General features: G+C 47.5%; 2 protein-coding genes across 2 annotated transcripts in view; one reads left to right on the top strand and one right to left on the bottom strand.

Annotated features, from left to right (window-relative positions):
- Nucleotides 1-13,907, bottom strand: part of LOC144698562 (uncharacterized) — a 1,040,782-nt gene that overhangs the window by 289,109 nt on the left and 737,766 nt on the right. The gene's annotated exons all lie outside the window — the stretch shown is intronic.
- The window catches only part of LOC144698049 (uncharacterized), a 76,314-nt gene that overhangs the window by 37,404 nt on the left and 25,003 nt on the right, over nt 1-13,907 (top strand). Inside the window, exons 3-4 of the mRNA XM_078569982.1 lie at nt 6,541-6,643; nt 12,019-13,058. Coding sequence (XP_078426108.1) covers nt 6,541-6,643; nt 12,019-13,058 — 1,143 coding nt within the window. The remainder of the gene's footprint in view (nt 1-6,540; nt 6,644-12,018; nt 13,059-13,907) is intronic.

Genomic DNA, 13,907 nt, shown 5'->3' with positions numbered 1-13,907 from the left:
CACTCTGTACCCTGAGGTGCCCACCGGTTGTGGGAGGTATCAAGCGTACCGGTGGACACCGCATGTTCCCTCACCAGGGACACCCAGACACAGACAAGACCATGGAAGAGAGGTCGGCAGCCAATGTGACCAGACCCATCCTGGATCTAGAAATCCCTGTGTTAAACAGGCGCATGAACAGTTACAGGAGAAGATTCTCTGATTTAACCATGCCCGCACCACCACCCCACCCCTCCACCCCCCCCACCCCCCCCCCCCCCCCACCACCCCACTTTACACTGGGCAGCCAGAGATTAGGATTGTGAGGTTGAAGTATCGCCAGAGGTTGAGGATCAGCACCTCTCACCCTGAATATGTAAATGGCCCATGGACTCACTCATTGTTACATCCACAAGAAGGCCGCGCATGAAACTGTCTGAAACGCAGAATAGAAACCACATGGAACAAAATACTGACAAATACTCAACTGTTGGCTACAAATAAATAAAAATATATATTGGGGGAGACGGTGCCACAGTGGGAATGTCACTGGACTAATAATCCAGAAAACCAGCTTGATGCTCTGGGGACAGGGGTTCAAATCCCACCACAGCAGCTGGTGGAATTTAAAATCAATTATTAAATCTGGAATTGAAAGCGAGTCTCAATAAGGGCGACAATTCAGCCATTGTCGATTGTCATAAAAACCCACCAGGTTCACTAATGTCCTTTCGGGGAGGAAATCTGCCGTCCTTACCTGGTCTGACATGTGACTCCAGATCCACATTGAAATGTGGCTACTCTTAATAACCCTCTGAAATGGTGTGGCAAGCACTTGCTTCAAGGGCAACAAATGCTGTCCCTGCCCACATTCCATGAAAGAAAGTTTTTAACATCACCGCCACTGAATGGTTACAATTTCGGAAGGAAGTGAAGACAGAGGATCCAGAAAAGATGCAAGAAAACGGTTACCCTTCCAAGGATAACAAACCAACTTCACCTTGCCTAATTGAAGTTCCGATCTCTTGTGAATCTTTCCTCCACACTCTCACATTCTTCGTAAAGCTCAGAATTGGACACAATACTGCAGTTGGGTCTAAACCAGTGTTTTATTCAGGTTCATTCTAACTTGGTTGATTTTGTACTTTATTCCCGTATTCATAAAGCCCAGGATTCCACATGTTTTATTCAATAATTTCTGTGCCTGCCCCGCCATCTTCAATGATTTGTGCACATATAGCCCCAGATTACGCTGCTCCTTTTACAATTGTATCCTTTATTTTATATTGCCTCTCCTTGTTCTTCCTACCGAAATGAATCACTTCACACCTCTCTGAATGAAATTTTATCTGCCACCTGTCTGCCCATTCCACCATCGTGTCTATGTCCTCTTGAGGTTTATCACCATCCTCCCCACTGTAAAGACAACTTGAAAATTTGGTGTCGTTTGCAAATTTTGAAATGCAGCCCTGCACACACAAGTCTAAATCATTAATATATATCAAGAAATGAGTGGTCTGACGACCGACCCCTTGTGATCCCACTGTAGACTTTTCCTCAATTTTAAAATGCAACCGTTCACCATGCATGTTGTTGCCTGTCACACAGCCAGTGCTGTCTCTGCCCCATGGATTTTAACTCTGCTGACACGCCTGTTACTTGGCACTGTATCAAATGCCGTTTAGCAGTTCATGTGCACGTCAACCGTGTTACCCTCATCAACATTCTCTGTTGCCTTATCAAAAACTCAAGAAATTTAGTTCAACACGATTGTCCTGAACAAATTGTACAAGTGACCTAATTTTAACCTGAATTGCCGCTTCTAAATGCTTTCCCACACAAGAGGTTAAACTGACTCGTCTGTCAATGCTGGGCTGACCCTTCCATTTAAGATTTAATATTAGTGCCAGGAAGTGTGGGGAAATCGTGAGGAGTTGTGAAATTGTAACATTTAAAGACGCTGATAACTGATAAATAGCTCAATAAATAATAAGTTTTCAAGACATAAACTACAGATAAATTAATTTATGAATAACTGAATTGAATTATTAATAATGTCAGGTAGAGTGCTTGGAATGGAGAAACGAAAATTACTGCAATGCTTAAAACATGAAATGAAAAGATTAAAAACTGGAAACACTCAGCAGGTCTGGAAGAATCTATAGAGAGAGAAACAGAATTAACGTTTCAGGTCTGTGAGCCATTGAAAGGGGGGAGGTGGAAGAGGAACATAAAGAAAGGTCTATGAAAGGCTGCAGGGCGAGAGAGATTAACTGACAAAAGGCTTCAGAATGCAAGGTCAAAGGGAGTGGTAAGGGGACTATTAAAAATATAAAAGCTGTTTCTAGATTAGGTGTGAATGGCACGATAACAACAGTCTGAATGCAATGTGAAGAAAATGAGAGAAATGAGAAAGGAAAACTAGGACTCAAAGAAATAAGGAACAAATGAGGGCAGAGATAATTACTTGGTTAAACAGGGATCCAGGGACAAAAGCAGTAGGTAGGATTCACTTAGAATGGAGCAGCAGGATAGAGACAAGTCAGATAATCATAGAATGGTTGCAGCAAAAGAAGGAGGCCGTTCAGCCAGTCGTGTCTGTATTAGGCCCCTGAAGGGACAATTTACCTAATGCCATGTCCCTGCCTTTGCGCCATAGCCCTGCAATTAAACAAGATTGAACAATTCTTAAACAAAACTTGTATGAAACAAGGTGTTTATGCGAAGGGACAGCAGAAAAAAAGAAAAGCAACTTGGTTACAGAGTGTATCGGGGGTGGGGAGCAGCATAATGTACCTGTGCAGGTCAGTGAGGATCCCCAAGGTCCATCAGCTTTCTGCATGCAGTGTTTAGTGGGCCCTGGGGGAGGGGAGGATGGAACCATTTGGGACACAGCACAGGGCAGGAGGTCACCCCTCCCCCACTATCCTGGTAACACGAAGGACTCACCTTGGACTGTCCCACACCTGGGCCGGGCGGGGTCAAGGTGCAGGAAGCTGCAAGCTGGTAGGTTGAGCTGTGAACTGGGCGGAGTTGCGGGGTTTGAGTGACAGGTCTGGGGCTATATCAGAGCAGGCACAGGCACTGCTTCCCCCTTTCCTCGTGGAAGTTTGACTGGAATCGTGTTGGTGAGTTTCTACGGGCGACTCCTCGTAGCAGACGTAATGTACAAGAACGCTCCACTCCGGTTAATTAACGTGTATGGCCCGGCACAAGGGGCTGAGCGGCTGGAGGTTTTTCAGCAGCTCCCACTGCTGCTGGCGACCTCCAGGCCGGTCATTCTGGGCGGGGACTTCAATTGCATCATCGATGCGGCTGGACGATCCGGCAGGGCCGGCAGCAGATTGGACACTACGTCCAGATCCCTGATGGAAACAGTTAAGGATGCCAAGCTGCACGACGTCTTCAGCAACCCCGCAGACGGAGCGCAGCGTAGATACACCTGGTCGCGGCCAGACGGGTCCATTCGTTCCAGGATAGACTTCCTGTTTGTGTCCCGTGCATTCACAGTCAGATCCACCGAGGTCAAGCCGGTGTTCTTCTCTGACCACTGCCTCCTTCTGGCGGACTGCCACTTGGAGAAGGACCTGAGGGTGGGCAGGGGGGCATGGAAGCTAAATGTGCAACTGCTGACCCCAGAGAACATTGAGGAGCTCAAGAGGGATTACAAAGGTTGGAGAACCGTGAAACCCCTCTTTGAGTCCCTGACACACTGGTGGGAAGCGATCAAGGGAAGCATCAAGAGGTTTTTCATCCTCAAAGGCACCCAGAAAGCTAGAAAGGAACAGAGGGAAATGTCCCGACTCCAGAAAAAGATGCAGAACCTGCTCCGGCTGCAGTCGATGGGGGTCGATGTCAAGGAGGAGCTCCAAGAGGTGAAGGGCCAGCAAGCCTCGCACTTTGCCTCGGAGGCCTCCAAGATCATCTTCCGTTCCAGAGTCCGCTCCGTGGAGCAGGATGAGACGTGCTCACGTTTCTTCTTCCAAAAGGTACACAGAGAGCGCTCTGTGATCAGCAGCCTGAAGGAAGAAGACGGCTCAGTAAAGTCATCACGGTCCGACATTCTGAGGATCAGCAAATCCTTTTATGCCGGATTGTATGACGTGAAGCCCACGGACAGCACGGCCTCCCAGTCCTTCCTGTCCTCTATCACGGAGGTCTTAGACCACAGTACGCGGGAGAGCCTGGACAAACCGCTAACTCCTGATGAACTGACTAAGGCCCTTGAGTCCTTGGAGAAGAGTAAAACTCCCGGAAGCGACGGCTTGCCGGCGGAGTTGTATTCGGCTCTGTGGGACTTGATCGGCCCAGACCTGCTAGGGGTGTACGAGAGTATGCTCCTGGCCGGTAGTATGTCAGAATCCATGAGGAAAGGCATCATCACCCTCATCTACAAGCACAAGGGGGAAAGGGAGGAAATTAGAAATTGGTGACCCATTTCACTGTTGAATGTGGACTATAAGATTCTGTCCAAGGTCATCGCCAATCGGGTCAAATCCGCTCTGGAATTGGTGATTCACCCTGACCAGACCTGCTCTGTGCCAGGCAGGAAGATCTCTGACAGCCTGGCGCTGCTCAGGGATACGATTGCCTATGTACAGGACAGGGGTGTGGATACCTGCCTCATCAGCTTGGATCAGGAGAAGGCCTTTGACAGAATATCGCACACCTACATGGGGGATGTGCTCTCCAAAATGGGCTTTGGGGAGGGAATTCGAAATTGGATCCAACTGCTCTACACTAACATCAGTAGCGCAGTCTCAATCAATGGGTGGGAAACAGATAGCTTTCCGATTAAATCTGGAGTCAGGCAGGGCTGTCCTCTCTCGCCTGTCCTTTTCGTGTGTTGCATAGAACCCTTTGCCGAGTCCATCAGGAAGGATCCGGGCATAAGAGGAGTGACGATCCCAGGCAGTGGAGGCACTCAGGTAAAAGCCTCCCTGTACATGGACGACGTCGCCGTCTTCTGCTCGGATCCGCTGTCGATGCGCAGACTGATGCACATCTGCGACCAGTTCGAACTGGCCTCGGGAGCCAAGGTAAATCGTGGGAAGAGCGAGGCCATGTTCTTTGGGAACTGGGCTGACCGATCCTTTGTCCCCTTCACTGTCAGGGCTGACGGCCTGAAGGTGCTGGGGATATGGTTCGGAGGGACCGGGGCATGCGTTAGAAACTGTAAGGAGCGAGTGGCTATGGTGAAAAGGAAACTGGGCATGTGGGAGCGACGCTCCCTCTCCATTGCGGGTAAGAACCTGGTCATCAGGTGTGAGGTACTCTCGCTGTTGCTGTACGTGGCGCAGGTCTGGCCCATTCCAGACTCCTGCGCGATGGCGATCACTCGAGCCATCTTCCGCTTTATCTGGAGGTCGAAAATGGATCGTGTCCGCAGGGACGCGATGTACAAGCCTCTAGATAAAGGGGGAAAAAACGTGCCCAACATCGCCCTCATACTGATGGCCACCTTTGTGTGTGGCTGCATCAAGCGGTGCGTAGACCCTCAGTACGCAAACACCAAGTGTCACTACGTGCTGAGGTTCTACCTGTCCCCGGTGTTGCGAAGGATGGGTCTGGCCACGCTGCCGCGGAACGCTCCAAGTAGTTGGACCGTGCCGTACCACCTGTCCCTGGTGGAAAAATTTATGCAGAAAAACACCTTTGACCACAAGTCCATCAGGCAGTGGTCAGCACGTAACGTCCTAGAGGCCCTGAGGGAAAAGGAGAGGGTGGACCCTGTGGGATGGTTCCCCGAGCAGACTGTCAAAGTCATTTGGCAGAATGCCTCATCGCCAGAACTTTCCAACAAGCACCAAGACGTGGCTTGTCTGGTGGTGAGAAAGGCCCTCCCCGTCAGATCCTTCCTACACGCCAGGAGTCTCACCCCCTCTGCACGTTGCCCTCGAGGTGGCTGTGGTGGGGAAGAGACCGTTGTTCACCTCCTTGTGGATTGTGCCTTTACAAAGAAAGTCTGGAGAGAGATGCAGTGGTTGCTGTCGAGGTTCATCCCGAGCAGTTCTGTGACACAGGACTCTGTGCTCTACGGGCTGTTCCCAGGGACACACACCGAGACAAACATCAACTGCAGCTGGAGGATCATCAACTCGGTGAAAGACGCACTTTGGTCTGCCCGAAACTTGTTGGTCTTCCAGCACAAAGAGTTGTCCCCGACCGATTGTTGCGGACTGGCACAATCCAAAGTCCAGGACTACGTGCTGAGGGACGCACTAAAGCTTGGGGCAGCTGCCGCAAAGGCGCAATGGGGAAGGGTCGCTGTCTAAGACCTTTCTGCCACAGTGCACCGAGAGACTGGGAACTGTTTAGAGCCCCTCGGGCTGTACAGCTCAAAATGAAAGGCTGTAAATGATTGTAATATTGTTTGTACTGATGCACCTGGTGATACATTTTGTAAATGTTTAACCTGGATTGTACCCTTGTAATGGTGTTTTTGAAATGGTTTGGAATGTGATTGAAGATATTTTATGAATAAAGTATATTTTTGCAAAAAAAAAGACTTCCTAGATAAACCTCCAAGTTCTGAGTGTTCACTCCGTTTTTCCGCGACAGATTCTGTGGTGACAAGTGGTCCTCGTGTTTTTATCTGAGACAGGCCTCAGCCCAGTCATTTTCCCCGAGTGTTGATGTGATGGTTCAAGCGAAGAGATGCCGGGTACCGGGAGCAGCAGGAACAATAAATAAAACCGAGGTGTCAGTAAATACTGATATAGTTTATTTGTATCTAGTTCCATTTTTATAAATTCTGCTGAATGTGGCCCTCACCCAGTGTCAGGATATTGGATCAGAGCCACCAGTGAGATAGACAATGTCAACCGGATCCTCAGTATCTCTGTCACCTCCTCCAGCCCCACAACCCTTCCTGTAAATACAAGGTGTTGTTCTTGGATTACACCCTGAGATAGACAATGTAATTATTTTTAACCTTTATTCTTCAAGTAAAGTATCTTCATTCAGGCTGTTCTCAAGGTTGTGCAAGATGAAACCAAACAGTGATTTATTTGTACTTCTTGCAGTTTAGTTACTGTATTCATTTCTCACGATGTGATCTGCTCTACATTGGGAAGACCAAACACAGATTGGGTGATCACTTTGTGGAACAACCTCCGTTCAGTCTGTCAGCTTGACCCTAAGCTTCCGGTCACTTGTCATTTTAATTCTCCGCCCCACTCCCACTCTGACCTCTCTGTCCTCGGCCTCCTGCAATGTTTCAATGAAGCTCAATGGGGGCTCGAGGAACAGCAGCTCATCTTTCAATTAGGCACTTTACAACCTTCCACACTCAACATCGAGTTCAGCAGTTTCTGTACCAACAGTGAGTTGTCAGGATCTGGAACATTCTACCTGGAAAGGTGCTGGAACCTGATTCTATCAGGAATTTTAAAAGGGAGTTGACAGGGATTTGGGATTGAGGAACTTACAGGGTTACAAATAGAAAGTGGGTGTGTGGGACGAATACAACTGCTCTTTCAAAGAGACAGCACAAGCACAAAGGGTTGAATGGCCTCCTTCTGTGCTCTAAGTTTCGATGATTCTAGGAGTTGGCCATTTAGCCCCTCGAGTCTGTCCCACTATGCAATCAGATCACGGCTGATCTGTGACCCTTTTTCTCCTGTCCCTTGATTTATACCTTGTGTTAGGAAGGATCTATCAATGCCAGATTGAAACTGAACATTGATCAAGCATGAACTGCTAATTCAGGAAGAGAATTCCAAACTTCTCCCAACTTTTTCTGAAGAAGATTTTCCTAATCTCACCCCTGAAAGTTCTGGCTCTAAGTTTTAGACTATGTTCCTCAGTCCTGGATTCCCCAACCAATGGAAATTGTTCCCTTCTATCTACCACACCATGTCCAATTTATATCATGAAAACTTCGAGAAAATCCTCCTCAATCTTCTAAATTCCAGGGAATACAAACCTCACCGTGAGATGATGAATATTGGCAGAATAGGGTACTCAATGGTACAGTCCTAAAGGGTGTGTAGGGACTGGGGGACCTGGGGTTGATGTGCACACATTTGAAGGCGAAAGGACATATTGAGAGAGCAGTTCGCAAAATATATGAGATCGTGGGCTTCATAAGCAGATTTAATGTGTATAAACACAGGGAAAATAAGCTGACCCGTCATAAAGCTCTGGTTAGGTCACAACAGGAGTATTGCATCCAGTTCTGGTCTCCACACTTTAGGAAAGGGGTGAGGGTCCTTGAGAGGATGCGGAGGAGATTTACCAGAATGGTTCCAGGAAAAAGGGAATTCGGTTACAAAGTGAGATTGGAGAAGCTGAAGTTGTTCTTCTTGGAGTTACAGAGTTGAGGGGAGATTGGATAGAGGTGAACAAGATTGTGACAGGTTAAGATAAGGTGGACAAAGAAAATGTTGTTTCCATCTGGTGACGGTACAAAGATTAGGGGGACACAGATTGAAGGTTATAGGCAAACGATACAGGGCAAATGCAGGGAGGAATATTTTACACAACATGTGGTAATAACACAGAACTCACTGCCTACGAGCAGGCTGGAAGCAGACATGATAAATGCTTTAAAATTAAATTGGACCAGCATTTAAGAGAAATAAACATGCAGGGGGTTGAAGACACAGTGGGGCAATGAGACAGACTGGACTGCTCTACAGAGAGCTGGCATTGACTCAATGGGCTGAATGGCCTCTATCTGTGCTGTAATTACTCTGATGCATTTGTTTGACCACTCCTCATAATTTAACCCTTGGAGTCCAGTTGTTATTCAGGTACATCTGCACTGCTCTCCCTCTAAGGCCAATATAGTCTATCCTTCCTAAAGTGTGATGCCCAGAACTGAACACAGTATTCCTGTCCTGATGAAAGGTCATGTTGACTCGAAATATTAACTCTGTTTCGCTGCACATATGCGCCAGGCCTGTTGAGTACTTCCAGCATTATTTATTTTTATTACAGTGGTTCAGGTGCAGTCTAACCAGGATTTTGAAAATGTCGGTGCTTTTCCCACAAACAGAACAAACTTTTTTCCTTCCACAATCAAAGTCCGATGATATTCAGGACCTGAGGAATCGAGTGACTCTGTTAGATTTTGATGTGAAGTTTGGTTTGAATTTCCCCGTCTCCAAATCCGTCCCATTGAAAATCCTGTACAAAGGAGACTATAAAAAATCCATCCCTGTCAGTCCAGGATAGAAATTAAGAGACAAACATTTCTCTGGGTTGGAGTTTGCTGTGTGTAAATCCTCCCCTTCTAACCCCCTGTAAAAGGAGTTTCCAAACACTGGGTATAAACTGGGCTCCGGGAGTTTGTAATCCGGGTTTGGAGTCCTACACCGGGTGTTTGTGAATCCTCCCAGTCCACCCTCCGGCTCCATTCCTCTCCTGCACTCGGCCCTTTCTCACCCGCTGGACTTTCAACCTGACCGCCTTGATCCCGATCCCCACACGCGTTGCGCATGCTCCAATTCAAACCCGGCCACGCCCCTCATTCACTCCGATTGGTCGGAGGAACAGCCGGTCCCGCTGGTCCTCCAGGCCCGCCCCCTGTCCCTATTGGTCCGGAGCTGCTGTCAATCATTGTGAGCTGGAGCATGTGTAGCGCGTGAAATCAGGCGTGAGGAGAGCTGGAGCGAACGGATTTAAAATGCGGGATTTACAAAGACCGTGTGTGGACTGAGAGCTGGAAAAAAAGATCCGTGAGCATAGATAGGGCTGGCGGGTGAGTTGGGAGGCTTTATGAATTCACGGCCTCTGTCCTAAACCCTCAATAAGGAACCATCCTTATCCAAGGAGAAGCAGAGCGCATGTGCGGTCACCATCTTTATATGGGGCAAAGGGCAGCAGAGCGCATGTGCGGTCACAATCTTTATAGAGGGCGAGAAGCAGCAGAGCGCATGTGCGGTCACCATCTTTATAGGGGGCAATGTCCAACAGGGAGCATGCGTGGGCGCCATTTTTACAGAGGCTGCAGGCCCAGATGAATGACCTGCAGGAAGGACAATAAATCAGAGATAGAGTTTGGTGTGAAATCAATGGGTTGTTGTAAAACAGGAGATCAGGGTAACAGTCAGAAACAACAACAATTTCTATTAACATCATACATCATCCCAGTGAGCTTCACAGGAAATCATAAAATAAAGTATAACATTCAGACACAGAAGGAGGTGACCAAAATACTTAAATAGTCGCTTGTTTGTACAGAATTTGATTATTAACGAAAAAAGAGACAAGCTGTCAAAGCTTTTCCTGTTGCATTCACCAGGACAGACACAAGAATCCCAAATTTCAAAGGGAACCACAATTTATACTGCACGAGAAAAGGGTGCTGATTGGTTGGCCCGTCGGCTCTGATTGGTTGTTGCCATGGGCAATACAGCCAGGAGCTGTCATCCCCTCTGCTTTTGTTTAATTCCACAAAAGACCCCGTGCCTGGACTTGTTCCTTCTGCCTGCAGAGGACAGGTCCCTGTGGATGAACATACGTAGCTTCTCGCAAGTGCAAGTGAGACACATTACAAGCCTGACTGATAATTTTTGAAATTTGGTATTCTTCCCTCTATCCTGATGAGTACAAGATAAAACGTTTTGACAAAATGTCTTTTTTTATTAATACTTAATTGTCTTAAAGGGGGGAAAGTGTGGTAGACAGAGGGAGAGAATCTCAGAGCTTGGGGCCGAGGGAACTGAAGGCATGGACACTAATGGTGGAGCAATTAAAACAGGGAATGCTAGAATTAGAGCAGTGCAGATATCATAGAGGGTTGTGGGTCTGCAGGAGATTGCAGAGATAGGGAGAGAGGAGGCCATGGGAGGATTTGAAAACAAGGATGAGAATTTTAAAATCAAGTTGCTGCTTGAACGGGAGCCAAGGAAGGTCAGGGAACGGGCCTAGCTGTGAGTGAAGACACAGACAGCAAAAATATCGATGTCTTCAAGGTTGTGGAGGATAGAATGTGGGAGACCGGCCAGGACTGTGTTGGAATGGTCCAGTCTGGAGGTAAAAATGGCCGTGATAAGGGTTTCAGCAGCAGATGAGACACTCCTGAGACAGGGGTGAGGTCAGGTGATATTACGAAGTTGAAACAGGCGAGCTTAGTGATGGCACAGACATGAGGTCAGCAGCTCACTTCGAGATCAAATGTAACAGTGAGGTTGTGAACAGACTGGTTTAAGCTCAGACTGTTCCCAGGGAGAGGGATGGAGTTGGTATCTGGGAAATGGAGATTGGAGCAGGGACTGAAAACAGTGTCTTCAGTCTTCTCAGTGTTTAATTGGAGTTAATTAGTCATCAGGAAGAGAAGCAGGAACCAGAATGGGCCATGAGACTGATCCCAGGTTTAACTTAGTTAGAGAGGGAGAGAAGGAAGGAAGGAAACTCTGGGACATTGGGAGAAACCACCTTCACAATCACTCATTAAATCTCCACATATGAAGTTTTGGACACAAGGTTAACATCTGCTATTCTGTATGGTTGGTCAGGGGGTTTCAGATTAATGTTTTGTCACGAGTAATCACTGAAGTGAATGATCAGACATATTGTCAACTCCAGTTGTAAAAATTTGTTAAAAAGATACAGAAAGAATTGTCCAAAACTCTGTCTGGATTTCAGCACAGGGAGGAGGGAGAGTGTGTGGGATGGGGATTTGCAGCTTTGGGGGAACAAGAGAGGAAAAAATGTTCCATAGAAACTAGAATTGTCTGCTCTGAATTTATATCCTGTTCTTACAGTGATGGCTTTTATAAACTCCTTTTACAGATAATTAGAAGGGGAGGATTTTCAGGCAGGAAACTCAAACCAAACATCACATCAAGATCTGACACAGTCACTCGATTCATCAGGACTTGAATATCATCACCTTTGAATGTGGACGGAGAAACGTTTGTCTGTTCTGTCTGCAGGGAAAGATTTCAAACATCAGTGTGACTGGAAAAGCACCGAGACACACACACACACCCGAGTGAGAGTGTTCCAGTGAACTGACTGTGGAAAGAGCTTTAACCAGTTACACAGCCTGAAATAACATCACACCATTCACAGTGTGGAGAAACTGTACACGTGTTCTCTGTGTGGACGAGGCTTCAACTGATCATCAAACTTAGAGAGACAAGGGACACCTGGACCATGGAGAAACCGTGGAAATGTAAGGACTGTGGGAAAGGATTCAATTGTCCATCCAAACTGGAAACCCATCGACGCAGTCACACTGGGGAAAGGCCGTTCACCTGCTCCGAGTGTGGGAAAGGATTCAAGCGGTTATCCCACCTGCTGACACACCAGCGAGTTCACACTGGAGAGAGACCATTCACCTGCTCCAAGTGTGGGAAGGGATTTACTCAGTTATCCACCCTGCTGACACACCAACGAATTCACACAGGGGAAAGACCATTCACCTGCTCCGAGTGTGGGAAGGGATTCACTCAGTCATCATACCTGCTGACACACCAGCTCGTTCACACTGGAGAGAGACCATTCACCTGCACGGTATGTGGGAAAGGATTCACTGGGTCCTCTAACCTGCTGAAGCACCAGCGAATTCACACTGAGGAGAGGCCATTCAGTTGTCCTTCCTGTAGAAAGAGATTCAGGACTTCATCGACCCTCAAAGTGCACCAGCGAATTCACACTGGAGAGAGGCCTTTCACCTGCTCCGAGTGTGGGAAGGGATTCACTCAGTCATCAAGCCTGCTGAGACACCAGCGAATTCACACTGGAGAGAGACCATTCACCTGCTCTGAGTGTGGGAAGGGATTCACTCTGTTATCCACCCTGCTGAGACACCAGCGAATTCACACTGGAGAGAGACCATTCACCTGCTCTGAGTGTGGGAAGGGATTCACTCTGTTATCCACCCTGCTGAGACACCAGCGAATTCACACTGGAGAGAGACCATTCACCTGCTCTGAGTGTGGGAAGGGATTCACTCTGTTATCCACCCTGCTGAGACACCAGCGAATTCACACTGGAGAGAGACCATTCACCTGCTCTGAGTGTGGGAAGGGATTCACTCTGTTATCCACCCTGCTGAGACACCAGCGAATTCACACTGGAGAGAGACCATTCACCTGCTCTGAGTGTGGGAAGAAATTCACTCTGTTATCCACCCTGCTGAAACACCAGCGAATTCACACAAGGAGAGGCCATCCCGCTGCACTTCCTGTGTAGAGATTCAGCCTTCATTCCACCTCAGTGTACACCAGTGAATTCACATTGGAGAGAGAGTGTTCACCTGCTCCGAGTGTGGAAAGGGATTCACTCATTTATCCAACCTGTTGACACACTAGCGAGTTCATACTGGGGAGATGCTGTTCACCTTCTCCGAATGTAGGAAGGGATTCACTTAGTCATCCCACCTGCTCAGACACCAGCGAGTTCACAAGTGACAGCAGGGGTTGGATTCTGCTGTTATTGCTGCTGTTAATCACATCCAGAACTGAACTGTGTTCATTCTGACAGTTTTGGTTTGTTTCTATTGCTGTTCATAATCCCTGTAACTGGGCTGAAGTTTAATATCTTGAAGTCTGTTAAATAAATCAGCTTTGTTTCAAACTCTCAGAATGTCGAGTCCTTGATTTCTCCAGGATAAGAGGAGACTGATTGATGTCCTGTTCCTAATGGCTCCCTTTTTGGATCCTTTCTCCTCTCTTAACTCTAGATTCTTTCAGTTCTCAGACCTTTGGTTATTCTCATGGATACGTCCCAGCTCCCCACACCTCCCAGAGAGCCTTGGGATCCAGGGAAGTATCAGTGTTAAAACCAGAAAATGCTGGAAATAACCGATACTTTTCCAAGTGCCAATTGATTTTCTCCCAGATTATTGTCTCCAGCCTTTCCCCACAACTGATATGAAGCTGATTGTCCTGGAATTGCTGTGTTTTTGAACAGGGGTGTAACATTTACAATCTGTCAGCCCTTTGTCACCACTACTATATAAGGAGGATTGG

The sequence above is a fragment of the Cetorhinus maximus genome, chromosome 23, assembly GCF_964194155.1.
Source record: "Cetorhinus maximus chromosome 23, sCetMax3.hap1.1, whole genome shotgun sequence".
Classification (NCBI taxonomy): Eukaryota; Metazoa; Chordata; class Chondrichthyes; order Lamniformes; family Cetorhinidae; genus Cetorhinus; species Cetorhinus maximus.
Note: the sequence above shows the minus strand (reverse complement) of the source record. Positions and strands in the feature narration are given on the sequence as shown.